We start from the raw sequence: 22,394 nt of genomic DNA on the forward strand, positions 1-22,394 counted from the left end.
ACATCCCCCTCCACTATACCCTACAGCTGAACAATATGACCCCTGCAGAGGACAGGCCACACTGCCATCTTGTGGCCATTTTTAAGTATTACAGTGTGTGACCTAAACACATAATTTTTTCCGTAAAGTGAGTGACAACGGTCGGTTTTGAGATCAAATAATCAACGCCACCGATCACCTGACGCCTAGAACAAAAAAACGAAGACAAAAAGATCTATTTGCTGTTTTTTTATTGAAATTATTTGTGACATTTCCACACGAGACGTCGATCTTTGTACATGATATTATAATACACAGGACTGGACATTCCCCATCATTCTCTGTACATTAAAAAGAACATTCCGGAGGGTTAAATTGGGGTTGGGCCTTATAGAAATAAACCTTAATACCTATAATGAACGTTTCTGCAACTTCCAACCTGTCCTGACCTAGTTCTGCTCACACAGCTGAGGGCTTGTTACAATGTATCAGTGAAGACAATCATCAGCAGCACACAGCTCTTTCCTGTCCTAGATACAGTGTAACAAACTCATCAGCTGTGAGAAGTATTGGGTCTGTACAGTTTTTCTGCCTTTCAATCTTAACAAAAACAATCACATTCACTGCCAGCAAGCAAAGATCTTAAAATTTGTGAGTAATTAAAGCACAGATAATTAGGTTTTGTTTGCAGAAGGCAGGACCGGCCCTTTAACTCTTCATCTTCCATAGAGGGAGGGGGGGGGGTGACAACTTTCATTAGGGATACAAACAATTAGAAATGTATAAAGAGGGAAGATGAAGAATTAATATTATAATAAGCTGGGACTAATATTGGGGTTGGGGGCTGGGGTGTGAAAACATATTCTTTAGGGGTCCGTGTTATATTTACAAGGGGAACTATTGAATACCATTGCATAGCCATAGGGAGACATCTGAAATTTAAAGGGGAAGTCCATCACGCCTATCAAAGTCAGAATATGTCATCAGTGGGGGCGGGGAATTCAGACCCCTGACAATCACTGGCGGTAGTGCAAGAATTTAAAGTTCAGGCGATCTAAAGAGCGTCGTGGCCCCTTTGATTTTGGATTCAGCCGTGGTTACATTTCTCAGATCCTCACAAATTATATATTGATGCATTTCCCCTTTAAGTATTATGCGGATCGGATTCTATGACTTGCTGAGAGTTGTTATATACAGTGCGCCGTCCTCCAGGAAGAGTTTATTGCGCCAAAGTCGATGGATACAATTGAGTTTTTTATCCGTTCAGTATTTTGTTCGGGATCATCGGCACCATTTATAGGTAAAGTTTGTGTGTCAGGCGTCGATCCCTGAAATATTCACCACGTGACTCTTATCTGCAGTCGCCTTCCTACAAGTAAAGTCATTTTCATCAGATTGGAGATGAAGAATAAAGCAAAAAAATGATTGTATAGATTATATATGGAATTATTCTATGTAATATACTCCAGAGCTGCAGTCACAGCTCGGCTTGTTGCAATTGGAAACAGTCAGCAAGCTTGACAAACAACCATAACAGCTTAGCTCCTATAATGCAGGAGTCAGTGTTCCTACAACAGATGACTGTATCACCAAAATAAGCTCTGTGCAGACACAAGCAGGGAATACAGAGTACAGCTCTGGAGTATAATACAGGATAAGTAATGTAATGTATGTACACAGTGACTCCACCAGCAGAATAGTGAGTGCAGCTCTGGAGTATAATACAGGATATAACTCAGGATCAGTACAGTATAAGTAATGTAATGTTTGTACACAGTGACTCCACCAGCAGAATAGTGAGTGCAGCTCTGGAGTATAATACAGGATGTAACTCAGGATCAGTACAGGATAAGTAATGTAATGTATGTACACAGTGACTCCACCAGCAGAATAGTGAGTGCAGCTCTGGAGTATAATACAGGATGTAACTCAGGATCAGTACAGGATAAGTAATGTAATGTATGTACACAGTGACTCCACCAGCAGAATAGTGAGTGCAGCTCTGGAGTATAATACAAGATGTAACTAAGGATCAGTACAGGATAAGTAATGTATGTACACAGTGACTCCACCAGCAGAATAGTGAGTGCAGCTCTGGAGTATAATACAGGATGTAACTCAGGATCAGTACAGGATAAGTAATGTATGTACACAGTGACTCCACCAGCAGAATAGTGAGTGCAGCTCTGGAGTATAATACAGGATGTAACTCAGGATCAGTACAGGATAAGTAATGTAATGTATGTACACAGTGACTCCACCAGCAGAATAGTGAGTGCAGCTCTGGAGTATAATACAAGATGTAACTCAGGATCAGTACAGGATAAATAATGTAATGTATGTACACAGTGACTCCACCAGCAGAATAGTGAGTGCAGCTCTGGAGTATAATACAGGATGTAACTCCGGATCAGTACAGGATAAGTAATGTAATGTATGTACACAGTGACTCCACCAGCAGAATAGTGAGTGCAGCTCTGGAGTATAATACAGGATGTAACTCAGGATCAGTACAGGATAAGTAATGTAATGTATGTACACAGTGACTCCACCAGCAGAATAGTGAGTGCAGCTCTGGAGAATAATACAGGATGTAACTCAGGATCAGTACAGGATAAGTAATGTAATGTATGTACACAGTGACTCCACCAGCAGAATAGTGAGTGCAGCTCTGGAGTATAATACAGGATGTAACTCAGGATCAGTACAGGATAAGTAATGTAATGTATGTACACAGTGACTCCACCAGCAGAATAGTGAGTGCAGCTCTGGAGTATAATACAGGATGTAACTCAGGATCAGTACAGGATAAGTAATGTAATGTATGTACACAGTGACTCCACCAGCAGAATAGTGAGTGCAGCTCTGGAGTATAATACAGGATGTATCTCAGAATCAGTACAGGATAAGTAATGTAATGTATATACACAGTGACTCCACCAGCAGAATAGTGAGTGCAGCTCTGGAGTATAATACAGGATGTATCTCAGAATCAGTAACTCACTTAGCATCGTTATTCTCCAGCTTGACTCTTGGGGATGGGCGGCCCAGCAGGTTTGTGGTGAGGTACATGAGGAAGCCTCTGCGCCTGGTCCTATAGCAGGTCAGGTCCACAGCCAGAAGAGCCACCAAGAAGATGAGGAGAATGATTCCGGTGATCACCCCGGCTCCTACACCCTGAGGGACATCTAGAAAGTCATGGACGGGTTAGCAACAAGTCATTAGAGGAGCAACAACTTCAGAAATGCAGCTGAAACTATGAAGATAATATGACCCCAATGTGCATCAATATCTTATAAAGAACCAGAGTTATTTCAGGCTGGGCTGCGGCTACAATCTGTTGCTCCCTGTTATCAGCTATTTCAGGCTGTGGAGAGGATGACTGTAGTGTTCTTCAACAAAAAAGTGACAGAAAGTGTAGAAACCCCCCCCCCTCCCCCATGACCACGACTTTATGTCACATATCTCCAGTGCTGAGACCCCGCAGAGACATTACATCATATGTGTCATTAATATCAGCCGCTCCTCTTATAACACTTCAGTACAATTATAAGCTCTGGACTGGAGGTTAGTGGCCCTTTAATTAGGTAGGACTGAATACACACGGTGCTGTAGTGGCCCCCGGACTGCCTCTGCGGGGCCGGCGTTATACGTACCCATGACCTGTAGATACAATGTGGTGTTGTGCTCCCCGAGGCTGTTCACAGCATGACAGGTGTATTCTCCTTCATCATCCTCGTCCAGCTCCGTGATTGACAGCTCCAGACCCCCGGAGCTCAGGACAAACTTGTGTCCATCAAGAGGAACGTCCTGATCCCCCCTGAGTACACAAGCAACGCCGGGTCAGAAGAACACGAGGCCTGCTGAGGGGTGTATCTGATCCTATCATGTGTGATACTGTCTGCTGAGGGGTGTATCTAATCCTATCATGTGTGATACTGTCTGCTGAGCTGTGTATCTAATCCTATCATGTGTGATACTGTCTACTGAGCCGTGTATCTAATCCTATCATGTGTGATACTGTCTGCTGAGTCACTGTATCTAATCCTATCATGTGTGATACTGTCTGCTGAGATGTGTATCTAATCCTATCTTGTGTGATACTGTCTGCTGAACTGTGTATCTAATCCTACCATGTGTGATACTGTCTGCTGAGCTATGTATCTAATCCTATCATGTGTGATACTGTCTGCTGAGCTGTGTATCTAATCCTATCATGTGTGATACTGTGTGCTGAGCTGTGTATCTAATCCTACCATGTGTGATACTGTCTGCTGAGCTATGTATCCAATCCTATCATGTGTGATACTGTCTGCTGAGCCGTGTATCTAATCCTATCATGTGTGATACTGTCTGCTGAGCTGTGTATCTAATCCTATCATGTGTGATAATGTCTGCTGAGCTGTGTATCTAATCCTATCATGTGTGATACTGTCTGCTGAGCTGTGTATCTAATCCTATCATGTGTGATACTGTGTGCTGAGCTGTGTATCTAATCCTACCATGTGTGATACTGTCTGCTGAGCTATGTATCTAATCCTATCATGTGTGATACTGTCTGCTGAGCCGTGTATCTAATCCTATCATGTGTGATACTGTCTGCTGAGCTGTGTATCTAATCCTATCATGTGTGATAATGTCTGCTGAGCTGTGTATCTAATCCTATCATGTGTGATACTGTCTGCTGAGCTGTGTATCTAATCCTATCATGTGTGATAATGTCTGCTGAGCTGTGTATCTAATCCTATCATGTGTGATACTGTCTGCTGAGCTGTGTATCTAATCCTATCATGTGTGATACTGTCTGCTGAGCTGTGTATCTAATCCTATCATGTGTCATACTGTCTAATGAGCTGTGTATCTAATCCTACCATGTGTGATACTGTCTGCTGAGCTATGTATCTAATCCTATCATGTGTGATACTGTCTGCTGAGCCGTGTATCTAATCCTATCATGTGTGATACTGTCTGCTGAGCTGTGTATCTAATCCTATCATGTGTGATACTGTCTGCTGAGCTGTGTATCTAATCCTATCATGTGTGATACTGCCTGCTGAGCCACTGTATCTAATCCTATCATGTGTGATACTGTCTGCTGAGCCGTGTATCTAATCCTATCATGTGTGATACTGTCTGCTGAGCCGTGTATCTAATCCTATCATGTGTGATACTGTCTGCTGAGCCACTGTATCTAATCCTATCATGTGTGATACTGTCTGCTGAGCCGTGTATCTAATCCTATCATGTGTGATACTGTCTGCTGAGCTGTGTATCTAATACTATCATGTGTGATACTGTCTGCTGAGCTGCTGTATCTAATCCTATCATGTGTGATACTGTCTGCTGAGCCGTGTATCTAATCCTATCATGTGTGATACAGTCTCAGGGATATACTGAGCACTACGTCCCCCATCATGTAATATTACTGGACACATTATATTTGGGTGTCACTCACTTTTTCCATGTGATCTGGGGCTCGGGGTGTCCGGTCACGTAACAGGTGAAGGACGTGTTGGATTTGGAGGTGATGTTGGGATTCGTATTGTTGAAGTGAACGATCGGAGCAGCTAAGAAGAGACACAAGATGAAGATGATGATGAAGATGATGAAGATGAAGATGATGAAGATGATAATGATGATGAAGATGATGAAGATGAAGATGAAAATGATGAAGATGATGAAGATGATGATGAAGAAGATTATATATTCTGTAGCTATGGGTTGGTAACCTAAGGGCAGATTCAGACGAACGTTGCGTTTTTGCGCGCGCAAACAACGCTGCGTTTTGCGCGCGCAAAAAACATTTGACAGCTGCGTGTGTCATCCGTGTATGATGCGCCGCTGCGTGATTTTCGCGCAGCCGCCATCATAGAGATGAGTCTAGTCGACGCCCGTCACTATCCAAGGTACTGAAAGAGCTAACTGATCGGCAGTAACTCTTTCAGCCCCCTCGACAGTGAATGCCGAACACAATATACAGCAACCTGTTAAAAAAAAAGAAAAAGTTCGTACTTACCGAGAACTTCTCTCCCGGCCGTTGCCTTGGTGACGCGTCCTTGGTGACGCGCCTCTCTTGACATCGGGCCCCACCTCCCTGGATGACGCGGCAGTCCATGTGACCGCTGCAGCCTGTGCTTGGCCTGTGATTGGCTGGAGCTGTCACTTGGACTGAATTGTCATCCCGGGAGGTCAGACTGGAGGAAGAAGCCGGGAGTAATCGGTAAGTCAGAACTTCGTTTTTTTTTACAGGTTCATGTATATTGGGATCGGAAGTCACTGTCCATGGTGCTGAACCAGTTTAACGCTTTCAGCACCCTGGACAGTGACTTTCTCCTGACGTCGCGTACCGGAATTTTTTTTGCCAGGTTCGGCCAAAACGAGTTCGGCCGAACCCGGTGAAGTTCGGTTCGCTTGTCCGGCTTCGCTTATCTAAAAAGACACTCCGTTAGGATGCTTGGAAACAGAAAAGCACGTGGTGCTTTTCTGTTTACATTCATCCTTTTGACAGCTGGTGCGCTGTTTCAGTCGGTTCGCACGGAAGTGCTTCCGTGCGACCTGCGTGGTTTTCACGCACCCATTGACTTCAATGGGTGCGTGATGCGCGAAATACGCGGAGATATTGAACCTGTCGCGTTTTGTACGCAGCGAACAAACGCTGCGCACAAATCACGCACTGTTTGAACTGCCCCATTGACTACTATAGGGCTGTGCGTGGCGCACGAAAAATACGTGGCCTGCACGCACGAAAATCACGCTCGTGTGAATCCCCCCTAACACACACAGTGCAACAGGCTGCACATCAGCCATCAGGGCACCGGGGGCCCATCACCTCCTGATAATGTTATATAGGGGCCCATCACCAAGTTATACTGTTATATAGAGGGGCCCATCACCTCCTGATACTGTTATATAGAGGGGCCCATCACCTCCTGATACTGTTATATAGGGGGCCCATCACCTCCTGACACTGTTATATAGGGCCCATCACCTCCTGATACTGTTATATAGGGGCCCATCACCTCCTGACACTGTTATATAGGGGCCCATCCCCTCCTGATACTGTTATATAGGGGCCCATACTGTTATTTTAGGGTGGCTCATTACTTCTTGAGCACCTCTATGCACAGTTGCTGAGAGAAAAGGGTGAACACTGAGGGGAAAAGGCCCCATAGTTGCTTAGGAATCACGTTCTCCACCTTCCATGCCCCCATCACAGTGTCATGGCCTGTCTGTATGATCGGTCAACATCATGATATGAATTCTATCCTTAAAGGAACACTCCAGGCTAAACTGTGTTATGCCCAGTGCAGAACTGGAGAGGGTGGAGCTTGACACAGGAATCTCTATGAAGCTCCGCCCCTCAGGCCTGCATTAGGCATAACACAGTGTATCAGTTTAGCCTCTAGTGTTCCTTTAAGAAATGCTGTATACATTTGAGCCAGGATTATAAGAGTTGGCCTGGAGTCCATCACTCGTAGCCATCATAAGTCGACGACTAATTCTCTTAGAATTCTTCAACATCTCCTCGATGTGGCAGGGAACGCACCATTGACGATGACAGTGACGTTCTTGTAGGCCATCTCATTCCTATCTCTGATGTACGCCATGCAGTAGTACAGCCCGGCATCGGAAAGCTGGATCTTTTTAATGGCCAGAGTACCATCAGCACCGGCGGAGAGGTGACCTGTAAGGGAAATCATAGGACTGTGATGGGGCCGTCCAAAAGGGGTGATGACTGTACAGTCTGTATAGAGGGTGACGTTCAGGACTGACCTGGGAGGGGGGTGATGGCCATTCCATATCGGTACCAGGTGACCTGGGGGCGCGGGATCCCTTCCACCTCACAGGGCAACTTAGCTGCGGACTCTGTAGTGAATTCCTTCCGTGTCTCCACATCCTTCACAAATTTAGGTTTTTCTGCAGAAATTAAAACCAAATTCCAAGTATATTATATGTCAATTATTGCACTACTACGATCTGACCTCTAGGGGTCACTGCTGAGCAGCTTTGCATCGCTATAGATCATGCCATATTAGGGGGCGTACAACTTACGGATGATCCTCAGTTTTATCTCCACAGTTGAACTCTCTCCAGATTCGGACTCGGCATGGCACTGGATCACGCGGTCGGCCTCCATCTTGGATGCTGTCACGTACAGTGTCTGCACGTTCTCATCAATGCGTTTTTGCATGTAACGACCTTCTTCATCCTCGATTTCCTCCTCATCAGAATTTATCCATTTTATTGTGGCCTCCACATTGGCTGTTAGAAGAAAGAAAGAAAAAAAATCACTTTATACAGAAGATAACATGGAAATAATAAAAATGATATTTAAAGGGCACCTCCACCCAACATAAACAATCCCCCTATTACTTTATGATGCGGTCACCTGGTTATTGATTTTACATTAAACAGTAACAGCTATTCATCTATTACCACTGACAACCAGCCTGTATATCATGTGTGAGAGGTTGTCACAGCCCCGCCCCCTGTTACTGACATCACTGATATATAATATAATTACATTGTGATCAGACATGAGATCCACACATCTTATATACAGTAACAGCTATTCATCTATTGCTACTGACAACCAGCCTGCATATCATGTGTGAGAGGTTGTCACAGCCCCGCCCCCTGTTACTGACATCACTGATATATAATATAATTACATGTGATCAGACATGAGATCCCCACATCTTATATACAGTAACAGCTATTCATCTATTATACTGACAACCAGCCTGTATATCATGTGTGAGAGGTTGTCACAGCCCCGCCCCCTGTTACTGACATCACTGATATATAATATAATTACATGTGATCAGACATGAGATCCACACATCTTATATACAGTAACAGCTATTCATCTATTACTACTGACAACCAGCCTGTATATCATGTGTGAGAGGTTGTCACAGCCCCGCCCCCTGTTACTGACATCACTAATATATAATATAATTACATGTGATCAGACATGAGATCCACACATCTTATATACAGTAACAGCTATTCATCTATTACTACTGACAACCAGCCTGTATATCATGTGTGAGAGGTTGTCACAGCCCCGCCCCCTGTTACTGACATCACTGATATATAATATAATTACACTGTGATCAGACATGAGATCCACACATCTTATATACAGTCACAGCTATTCATCTATTACTACTGACAACCAGCCTGTATATCATGTGTGAGAGGTTGTCACAGCCCCACCCCCTGTTACTGACATCACTGATACATAATATAATTACATTGTGATCAGACATGAGATCCACACATCTTATATACAGTAACAGCTATTCATCTATTACTACTGACAACCAGCCTGTATATCATGTGTGAGAGGTTGTCACAGCCCCGCCCCCTGCCACTGACGTCACTGATATATAATATAGTTAGATTGAGATTAGACATGAGATCCACACATCTTATATACAGTAACAGCTATTCATCTATTACTACTGACAACCAGCCTGTATATCATGTGTGAGAGGTTGTCACAGCTCCGCCCCCTGTTACTGACATCACTGATATATAATATAATTACACTGTGATCAGACATGAGATCCACACTTCTTATATACAGTAACAGCTATTCATCTATTACTACTGACAACCAGCCTGTATATCATGTGTGAGAGGTTGTCACAGCCCCGCCCCCTGTTACTGACATCACTGATATATAATATAATTACACTGTGATCAGACATGAGATCCACACATCTTATATACAGTCACAGCTATTCATCTATTACTACTGACAACCAGCCTGTATATCATGTGTGAGAGGTTGTCACAGCCCCACCCCCTGTTACTGACATCACTGATACATAATATAATTACATTGTGATCAGACATGAGATCCACACATCTTATATACAGTAACAGCTATTCATCTATTACTACTGACAACCAGCCTGTATATCATGTGTGAGAGGTTGTCACAGCCCCACCCCTTGTTACTGACATCACTGATATATAATTACATTGTGATCAGACATGAGATCCACACATCTTATATACAGTAACAGCTATTCATCTATTACTACTGACAACCAGCCTGTATATCATGTGTGAGAGGTTGTCACAGCCCCGCCCCCTGCCACTGACGTCACTGATATATAATATAGTTAGATTGAGATTAGACATGAGATCCACACATCTTATATACAGTAACAGCTATTCATCTATTACTACTGACAACCAGCCTGTATATCATGTGTGAGAGGTTGTCACAGCTCCGCCCCCTGTTACTGACATCACTGATATATAATTACATTGTGATCAGACATGAGATCCACGCATCTTATATACAGTAACAGCTATTCATCTATTACTACTGACAACCAGCCTGTATATCATGTGTGAGAGGTTGTCACAGCCCCGCCCCCTGTTACTGACATCACTGATATATAATATAATTACACTGTGATCAGACATGAGATCCACACATCTTATATACAGTAACAGCTATTCATCTATTACTACTGACAACCAGCCTGTATATCATGTGTGAGGGGTTGTCACAGCCCCGCCCCGTTACTGACATCACTGATATATAATATAATTACATTGTGATCAGACATGAGATCCACACATCTTATATACAGTAACAGCTATTCATCTATTACTACTGACAACCAGCCTGTATATCATGTGTGAGAGGTTGTCACAGCCCCGCCCCCTGTTACTGACATCACTGATATATAATATAATTACACTGTGATCAGACATGAGATCCACACATCTTATATACAGTAACAGCTATTCATCTATTACTACTGACAACCAGCCTGTATATCATGTGTGAGGGGTTGTCACAGCCCCGCCCCGTTACTGACATCACTGATATATAATATAATTACACTGTGATCAGACATGAGATCAACACATCTTATATACAGTAACAGCTATTCATCTATTATTACTGACAACCAGCCTGTATATCATGTGTGAGAGGTTGTCACAGCCCCGCCCCCTGTTACTGACATCACTGATATATAATTACATTGTGATCAGACATGAGATCCACACATCTTATATACAGTAACAGCTATTCATCTATTACTACTGACAACCAGCCTGTATATCATGTGTGAGAGGTTGTCACAGCCCCGCCCCCTGTTACTGACATCACTGATATATAATATAATTACACTGTGATCAGACATGAGATCCACACATCTTATATACAGTAACAGCTATTCATCTATTACTACTGACAACCAGCCTGTATATCATGTGTGAGAGGTTGTCACAGCCCCGCCCCCTGTTACTGACATCACTGATATATAATATAATTACACTGTGATCAGACATGAGATCCACACATCTTATTTACAGTAACAGCTATTCATCTATTACTACTGACAACCAGCCTGTATATCATGTGTGAGAGGTTGTCACAGCCCCGCCCCCTGTTACTGACATCACTAATATATAATATAATTACATGTGATCAGACATGAGATCCACACATCTTATATACAGTAACAGCTATTCATTTATTACTACTGACAACCAGCCTGTATATCATGTGTGAGAGGTTGTCACAGCCCCGCCCCCTGTTACTGACATCGCTGATATATAATATAATTACACTGTGATCAGACATGAGATCCACACATCTTATATACAGTAACAGCTATTCATCTATTACTACTGACAACCAGCCTGTATATCATGTGTGAGAGGTAGTCACAGCCCCGCCCCCTGTTACTGACATCACTGATATATAATATAATTACACTGTGATCAGACATGAGATCCACACATCTTATATACAGTAACAGCTATTCATCTATTACTACTGACAACCAGCCTGTATATCATGTGTGAGAGGTTGTCACAGCCCCGCCCCCTGCCACTGACGTCACTGATATATAATATAGTTAGATTGAGATTAGACATGAGATCCACACATCTTATATACAGTAACAGCTATTCATCTATTACTACTGACAACCAGCCTGTATATCATGTGTGAGAGGTTGTCACAGCTCCGCCCCCTGTTACTGACATCACTGATATATAATATAATTACACTGTGATCAGACATGAGATCCACACATCTTATATACAGTAACAGCTATTCATCTATTACTACTGACAACCAGCCTGTATATCATGTGTGAGAGGTTGTCACAGCCCCGCCCCCTGTTACTGACATCACTGATATATAATATAATTACATTGTGATCAGACATGAGATCCACACATCTTATATACAGTCACAGCTATTCATCTATTACTACTGACAACCAGCCTGTATATCATGTGTGAGAGGTTGTCACAGCCCCGCCCCCTGTTACTGACATCACTGATATATAATATAATTACACTGTGATCAGACATGAGATCCACACATCTTATATACAGTAACAGCTATTCATCTATTACTACTGACAACCAGCCTGTATATCATGTGTGAGAGGTTGTCACAGCCCCGCCTCCTGTTACTGACATCACTGATATATAATATAATTACATTGTGATCAGACAGGAGATCCACACATCTTATATACAGTAACAGCTATTCATCTATTACTACTGACAACCAGCCTGTATATCATGTGTGAGAGGTTGTCACAGCCCCGCCCCCTGTTACTGACATCACTGATATATAATATAATTACATTGTGATCAGACATGAGATCCACACATCTTATATACAGTAACAGCTATTCATCTATTACTACTGACAACCAGCCTGTATATCATGTGTGAGAGGTTGTCACAGCCCCGCCCCCTGTTACTGACATCACTGATATATAATTACATTGTGATCAGACATGAGATCCACGCATCTTATATACAGTAACAGCTATTCATCTATTACTACTGACAACCAGCCTGTATATCATGTGTGAGAGGTTGTCACAGCCCCGCCCCCTGTTACTGACATCACTGATATATAATATAATTACATGTGATCAGACATGAGATCCACACATCTTATATACAGTAACAGCTATTCATCTATTACTACTGACAACCAGCCTGTATATCATGTGTGAGAGGTTGTCACAGCCCCGCCCCCTGTTACTGACATCACTGATATATAATATAATTACACTATGATCAGACATGAGATCCACACATCTTATATACAGTAACAGCTATTCATCTATTACTACTGACAACCAGCCTGTATATCATGTGTGAGGGGTTGTCACAGCCCCGCCCCGTTACTGACATCACTGATATATAATATAATTACATTGTGATCAGACATGAGATCCACACATCTTATATACAGTAACAGCTATTCATCTATTACTACTGACAACCAGCCTGTATATCATGTGTGAGAGGTTGTCACAGCCCCGCCCCCTGTTACTGACATCACTGATATATAATATAATTACACTGTGATCAGACATGAGATCAACACATCTTATATACAGTAACAGCTATTCATCTATTACTACTGACAACCAGCCTGTATATCATGTGTGAGAGGTTGTCACAGCCCCGCCCCGTTACTGACATCGCTGATATATAATATAATTACACTGTGATCAAACATGAGATCCACACATCTTATATACAGTAACAGCTATTCATCTATTACTACTGACAACCAGCCTGTATATCATGTGTGAGAGGTTGTCACAGCCCCGCCCCCTGTTACTGACATCACTGATATATAATATAATTACACTGTGATCAGACATGAGATCCACACATCTTATATACAGTAACAGCTATTCATCTATTACTACTGACAACCAGCCTGTATATCATGTGTGAGGGGTTGTCACAGCCCCGCCCCGTTACTGACATCGCTGATATATAATATAATTACACTGTGATCAAACATGAGATCCACACATCTTATATACAGTAACAGCTATTCATCTATTACTACTGACAACCAGCCTGTATATCATGTGTGAGAGGTTGTCACAGCCCCGCCCCCTGTTACTGACATCACTGATATATAATATAATTACACTGTGATCAGACATGAGATCCACACATCTTATATACAGTAACAGCTATTCATCTATTACTACTGACAACCAGCCTGTATATCATGTGTGAGAGGTTGTCACAGCCCCGCCCCCTGCCACTGACGTCACTGATATATAATATAATTACACTGTGATCAGACATGAGATCCACACATCTTATATACAGTAACAGCTATTCATCTATTACTACTGACAACCAGCCTGTATATCATGTGTGAGAGGTTGTCACAGCCCCGCCCCCTGTTACTGACATCACTGATATATAATATAATTACATTGTGATCAGACATGAGATCCACACATCTTATATACAGTCACAGCTATTCATCTATTACTACTGACAACCAGCCTGTATATCATGTGTGAGAGGTTGTCACAGCCCCGCCCCCTGTTACTGACATCACTGATATATAATATAATTACACTGTGATCAGACATGAGATCCACACATCTTATATACAGTAACAGCTATTCATCTATTACTACTGACAACCAGCCTGTATATCATGTGTGAGAGGTTGTCACAGCCCCGCCTCCTGTTACTGACATCACTGATATATAATATAATTACATTGTGATCAGACAGGAGATCCACACATCTTATATACAGTAACAGCTATTCATCTATTACTACTGACAACCAGCCTGTATATCATGTGTGAGAGGTTGTCACAGCCCCGCCCCCTGTTACTGACATCACTGATATATAATATAATTACATTGTGATCAGACATGAGATCCACACATCTTATATACAGTAACAGCTATTCATCTATTACTACTGACAACCAGCCTGTATATCATGTGTGAGAGGTTGTCACAGCCCCGCCCCCTGTTACTGACATCACTGATATATAATTACATTGTGATCAGACATGAGATCCACGCATCTTATATACAGTAACAGCTATTCATCTATTACTACTGACAACCAGCCTGTATATCATGTGTGAGAGGTTGTCACAGCCCCGCCCCCTGTTACTGACATCACTGATATATAATATAATTACATGTGATCAGACATGAGATCCACACATCTTATATACAGTAACAGCTATTCATCTATTACTACTGACAACCAGCCTGTATATCATGTGTGAGAGGTTGTCACAGCCCCGCCCCCTGTTACTGACATCACTGATATATAATATAATTACACTATGATCAGACATGAGATCCACACATCTTATATACAGTAACAGCTATTCATCTATTACTACTGACAACCAGCCTGTATATCATGTGTGAGGGGTTGTCACAGCCCCGCCCCGTTACTGACATCACTGATATATAATATAATTACATTGTGATCAGACATGAGATCCACACATCTTATATACAGTAACAGCTATTCATCTATTACTACTGACAACCAGCCTGTATATCATGTGTGAGAGGTTGTCACAGCCCCGCCCCCTGTTACTGACATCACTGATATATAATATAATTACACTGTGATCAGACATGAGATCAACACATCTTATATACAGTAACAGCTATTCATCTATTACTACTGACAACCAGCCTGTATATCATGTGTGAGAGGTTGTCACAGCCCCGCCCCGTTACTGACATCGCTGATATATAATATAATTACACTGTGATCAAACATGAGATCCACACATCTTATATACAGTAACAGCTATTCATCTATTACTACTGACAACCAGCCTGTATATCATGTGTGAGAGGTTGTCACAGCCCCGCCCCCTGTTACTGACATCACTGATATATAATATAATTACACTGTGATCAGACATGAGATCCACACATCTTATATACAGTAACAGCTATTCATCTATTACTACTGACAACCAGCCTGTATATCATGTGTGAGGGGTTGTCACAGCCCCGCCCCGTTACTGACATCGCTGATATATAATATAATTACACTGTGATCAAACATGAGATCCACACATCTTATATACAGTAACAGCTATTCATCTATTACTACTGACAACCAGCCTGTATATCATGTGTGAGAGGTTGTCACAGCCCCGCCCCCTGTTACTGACATCACTGATATATAATATAATTACACTGTGATCAGACATGAGATCCACACATCTTATATACAGTAACAGCTATTCATCTATTACTACTGACAACCAGCCTGTATATCATGTGTGAGAGGTTGTCACAGCCCCGCCCCCTGCCACTGACGTCACTGATATATAATATAATTACACTGTGATCAGACATGAGATCCACACATCTTATATACAGTAACAGCTATTCATCTATTACTACTGACAACCAGCCTGTATATCATGTGTGAGAGGTTGTCACAGCCCCGCCCCCTGCTACTGACATCACTGATATATAATATAGTTAGATTGAGGTTAGACACAGAAAATCAGAGAAGGCGACATGTCCTTACATTTACACAGAAAGTCTTTTCTATCTCCAAAGTATATCTCTCCATTGTACGGGATGATTTCAAGTCGTGGCTTAGAACAGAAGACTAAAAGAAAACAAATAATTACAATTCATTTCATTCAAAAATAAAGGAAAACTCCATCCAAGAATTAAATAATGACCCCGCCCAATCATTAAAAGATAACTCCACCAAGATTCAGAAAATGACTTCACCTAATAAAGAATAATTAAATATTTTTCCAATTCTTGTTCGGATTTCAAAGTTCCTTCATAAAGATCCTTTAGATCAGAGGATCGAGGGGCGGAGTAATAATATTTGATTGTTTTCTGTTACTCACTAAGGGTATGCGCGCACGCTTACTGAAAAACATCTGAAAATACGGAGCTGTTTTCAAGGGAATAAAGCTCCTGATTTTCAGCCGTTTTTTTTAGCAACTCGCGTTTTTCGCTGCGTTTTTTACGGCCATTTTTGGAGCTGTTTTTCTATAGAGTCAATGAAAAACGGCTCCAAAAAACGGCTCAAAAAGTGACATGCACTACTTTATCGCGGCCGTTTTTCAAAACAACTGCGTAAAAAAACAGCCCGTCAGAACAGAACACTGTTTTTTCCCATCGAAATCAATGGGCAGATGTTTGGGGGCGTTCTGCTTCCGATTTTGCAGCCATTTTTCGGGACATTTACAAGCCCGAAAAACGGCCGAAAATAAGCCGTGTGAACATACCCCTAGAACCATATCAGTAAAGTTTGGCCGCGGCTAGGTTCTCATCCTAGGTACGCAGAGGGTTAAACATCAGCTGTGAGCTCGTTAGGGATAGGTCGTCCCTTTCATTATATCATCAGGATGTTTTCACACGCCCCCGGCCCCCTGCAGCAGTCCTCCAATCATGTGAGGATGTGATACTGGACGGGGGTGTGGCTAAATCCTTAAATACTCTGCATTCACACTGCACCCCGGCTTAGCGTCATGCGGCTGGAGTCCGCCGCCAGTGTTCACTGCTCTTCATCGATTTTATTATTTATCAACTGCAGTTTTTACTGCTTTGTAGATCCGCATCGATCTCCTGAGGATCCCCCAAATGTTCGGGGGGGGGGGGGTCACACAGACATAACAGATCTATAAGATGAGATAATGGTCTAAGTTGAGATACTATTCTTAATGTGAACGCTACCGTTGGTGGACACATTAGGGCGTGTCCACACTTTGCGGATTTGCCGCAGAAAATTCCTGCAGCAATTCCGCAGAAACTAGTGCAGATTTTGCTGTGTTTTTCTCATTGTTGGGGGAGGGGTGACGTCTCCGTTGAAAAACACAGCAATTCTGTCAACTTTCCGCAGCAGGAATTGACTAGTTTCAGTTTGGGTTCGGTCAGGGGTTCCCTTGATGGAAAGGTCCGAGGGAACCCCTGACCGGAGCCCCGATGCAGCTGTGAACGGAGCCTTACGCCTGTCTACACCGGGTCAGATCGTGGTATGGGGAGCTGGTCTGACCCTGTGGATATACCGGTCTGTACAAGTGGATATACTTAATCTAGAATCCAGTGATACAAATGACTTCATTTAAGAATTAAATTATAACTTCACCTAATAAAGAATAACTCCTTTTTTTTCCCCCAATTCTTGCTCAGATTTCAAAGCTCCTTCATAAAGATCCTTTCGATCAGAGGATTGAGGGGCGGAGTAATAATATTTGATTGCTTTCTGATACGCAAAAACCATTTGCACTGAAGTTCTGCCATTTAGGAGACTATTATATATGGAGGGTCATAGGTCATTGCTACATTGTTGCACAATTTTATTTGAATATTTTTTTTTAGAATTAAAAATGATAATTTAAAAATAAATTTTATAAAACGCAGGTCAGAATCATAGCAACGTTGGAGGTGGAGAAGTGCGCCGTCTGGTCTGTGAATATATCGCTGCTCCTCCCGCGCTCTCTGATAGTGACACGTGCGCCGCGTCTGTAGCTGAATGGATTCATTTACTATAAGCGATAACCCTGTGTCACATGTTTAGAACCCGATTAGTGGTATATTAAAAAAAAAAAAATCTAAAATTCAACAAGTTATTGGCTATTAAATTCATCTAAAATGTGTTCTTTACGTAAAAAATTTTGTAGAAATAAAAAAAATGATCTATAGTATCCATTATTTTTTTTAAATTTTTTTCTGCCTTATATTTCACTATTAATAATTTTAAATAAAATATTACATTTTTTAACTAAAAATGTAAGTAAAATCAACATTATTTTGTGAATTTTTTTTCAAATTTAGTAAAAAGAAATAAAAACCCCAAAAATAATATCTTAATACAAGACAATATAAAATATAAATGTAAAAAATAAATAAAACTGATAAAGAAATAAAATGTAACGATGATATAATGTAACAATAAAAACAATAATATAATGTAACAATAAAAACAATAATATAATGTAACAATAAAAACAATAATATAATGTAACAATATAATAGAAAACTATAAAGTAAAATAATGTAATGAAATAAATAGAATTGCTCACCTGATTTGGTCAGTAAAAATAATAAGATCACTGAGCATCCTTGTGGTGACATCTTGAGCATCTTCTGGTCCTTGTGTTTGTGGTGGACAACTCTGACCCTTAGAATTTATACCCTGTTGTTTCTGACTCTGCCCTCTGTCCCCACTCTGCTCTACAGCCCCCTCCTCACCCCATCTCACGTCCAACTCTCTGCTCACCTCACTACCATGTCATCCTAGAGTCTGTGAGGCGCCAAGAGAGAGAACTGGAGACCATAGGGGAGAGGAAAGGAGGGGATGGGGAGGGGGGGACGGGGACTTGTGTCTGCCCTGTGGAGGAAGGAAGGGTGAACACACTGGTTACTGAGAGACGTAAAGAATCCAATTGTATTCTTACTATAGGCCTGACTTATATGTAGCATACAATAAAGATAAATTATATAAATATATATAATTATATACAGAAGATACCCAGGTTATACCAGCATGCTCCATATCACTATATACAAGAAGATGTATAACTTATACCAGCTGTACATATATAATTATATACAGAAGATACCCAGGTTATATCAGCATGCTCCATATCACTATATACAAGAAGATGTATAACTTATACCAGCTGTACATATATAATTATATACAGAAGATACCCAGGTTATACCAGCATGCTCCATATCACTATATACAAGAAGATGTATAACTTATACCAGCTGTACATATATAATTATATACAGAAGATACCCAGGTTATACCAGCATGCTCCATATCACTACATACAAGAAGATGTATAACTTATACCAGCTGTACATATATAATTATACACAGAAGATACCCAGGTTATACCAGCATGCTCCATATCACTATATACAAGAAGATGTATAACTTATACCAGCTGTACATATATAATTATATACAGAAGATACCCAGGTTATACCAGCATGCTCCATATCACTATATACAAGAAGATGTATAACTTATACCAGCTGTACATATATAATTATATACAGAAGATACCCAGGTTATACCAGCATGCTCCATATCACTATATACAAGAAGATGTATAACTTATACCAGCTGTACATATATAATTATATACAGAAGATACCCAGGTTATACCAGCACGCTCCATATCACTATATACAAGAAGATGTATAACTTATACCAGCTGTACATATATAATTATATACAGAATATACCCAGGTTATACCAGCATGCTCCATATCACTATATACAAGAAGATGTATAACTTATACCAGCTGTACATATATAATTATATACAGAAGATACCCAGGTTATACCAGCATGCTCCATATCACTATATACAAGAAGATGTATAACTTATACCAGCTGTACATATATAATTATATACAGAAGATACCCAGGTTATACCAGCATGCTCCATATCACTATATACAAGAAGATGTATAACTTATACCAGCTGTACATATATAATTATATACAGAAGATACCCAGGTTATACCAGCATGTTCCATATCACTATATACAGGAAGATGTATAACTTATACCAGCTGTACATATATAATTATATACAGAAGATACCCAGGTTATACCAGCATGCCCCATATCACTATATACAAGAAGATGTATAACTTATACCAGCTATACATATATAATTATATACAGAAGATACCCAGGTTATACCAGCATGCTCCATATCACTATATACAAGAAGATGTATAACTTATACCAGCTGTACATATATAATTATATACAGAAGATACCCAGGTTATACCAGCATGCTCCATATCACTATATACAGGAAGATGTGTAACTTATACCAGCCGTACATATATAATTATATACAGAAGATACCCAGGTTATACCAGCATGCTCCATATCACTATATACAAGAAGATGTATAACTTATACCAGCTGTACATATATAATTATATACAGAAGATACCCAGGTTATACCAGCATGCTCCATATCACTATATACAGGAAGATGTATAACTTATACCAGCTGTACATATATAATTATATACAGAAGATACCCAGGTTATACCAGCATGCTCCATATCACTATATACAAGAAGATGTATAACTTATACCAGCTGTACATATATAATTATATACAGAAGATACCCAGGTTATACCAGCATGCTCCATATCACTATATATAGGAAGATGTATAACTTATACCAGCTGTACATATATAATTATATACAGAAGATACCCAGGTTATACCAGCATGCTCCATATCACTATATACAAGAAGATGTATAATTTATACCCGCTGTACATATATAATTATATACAAAATATACCCAGGTTATACCAGCATGCTTCATATCACTATATACAGGAAGATGTATAACTTCTACCAGCTGTACATATATAATTATATAGAGAAGATACCCAGGTTATACCAGCATGTTCCATATCACTATATACAGGAAGATGTATAACTTATACCAGCTGTACATATATAATTATATACAGAAGATACCCAGGTTACACCGGCATGCTCCATATCACTATATACAGGAAGATGTATAACTTATACCCGCTGTACATATATAATTATATACAGGAGATACCCAGGTTATACCAGCATGCTCCATATCACTATATACAAGAAGATGTATAACTTATACCCGCTGTACATATATAATTATATACAGGAGATACCCAGGTTATACCAGCATGCTCCATATCACTATGTACAGGAAGATGTATAACTTATACCAGCTGTACATATATAATTATATACAGGAGATACCCAGGTTATACCAGCATGCTCCATATCACTATATACAGGAAGATGTATAACTTATACCCGCTGTACATATATAATTATATACAGAAGATACCCAGGTTATACCAGCATGCTCCATATCACTATATACAAGAAGATGTGTAACTTATACCAGCTGTACATATATAATTATATACAGAACATACCCAGGTTATACCAGCATGCTCCATATCACTATATACAGGAAGATGTATAACTTATACCCGCTGTACATATATAATTATATACAGAAGATACCCAGGTTATACCAGCATGCTCCATATCACGATATACAAGAAGATGTATAACTTATACCAGCTGTACATATATAATTATATACAGAACATACCCAGGTTATACCAGCATGCTCCATATCACGATATACAAGAAGATGTATAACTTATACCAGCTGTACATATATAATTATATACAGGAGATACCCAGGTTATACCAGCATGCTCCATATCACTATATACAGGAAGATGTATAACTTATACCAGCTGCACATATATAATTATATACAGAAGATACCCAGGTTATACCAGCATGCACCATATCACTATATACAAGAAGATGTATAACTTTTACCAGCTGTACATATATAATTATATACAGGAGATACCCAGGTTATACCAGCATGCTCCATATCACTATATACAAGAAGATGTATAACTTATACCAGCTGTACATATATAATTATATACAGAAGATACCCGGGTTATACCAGCATGCTCCATATCACTATATACAAGAAGATGTATAACTTATACCAGCTGTACATATATAATTATAA

General features: G+C 40.5%; 1 protein-coding gene across 1 annotated transcript; it reads right to left on the reverse strand.

Annotated features, from left to right (window-relative positions):
* Positions 1 to 229: 229 nt before the first annotated feature.
* LOC142661660 (neural cell adhesion molecule 1-like) lies at positions 230 to 19,084 on the reverse strand. The gene is made up of 9 exons (XM_075839082.1): positions 18,863 to 19,084; positions 16,345 to 16,428; positions 8,032 to 8,241; positions 7,753 to 7,896; positions 7,526 to 7,663; positions 5,435 to 5,546; positions 3,636 to 3,799; positions 2,984 to 3,167; positions 230 to 1,348 (listed from the first exon to the last, which is right to left on the reverse strand). The coding sequence occupies exons 1-9, from the start codon at positions 18,921 to 18,923 to the stop codon at positions 1,294 to 1,296; spliced, it is 1,152 nt and encodes a 383-aa protein (XP_075695197.1). The 5' UTR covers positions 18,924 to 19,084; the 3' UTR covers positions 230 to 1,293.
* Between the last annotated feature and the right edge of the window lie 3,310 nt (positions 19,085 to 22,394).

Source organism: Rhinoderma darwinii, chromosome 10 (genome assembly GCF_050947455.1).
Source record: "Rhinoderma darwinii isolate aRhiDar2 chromosome 10, aRhiDar2.hap1, whole genome shotgun sequence".
Taxonomy (NCBI): Eukaryota; Metazoa; Chordata; class Amphibia; order Anura; family Rhinodermatidae; genus Rhinoderma; species Rhinoderma darwinii.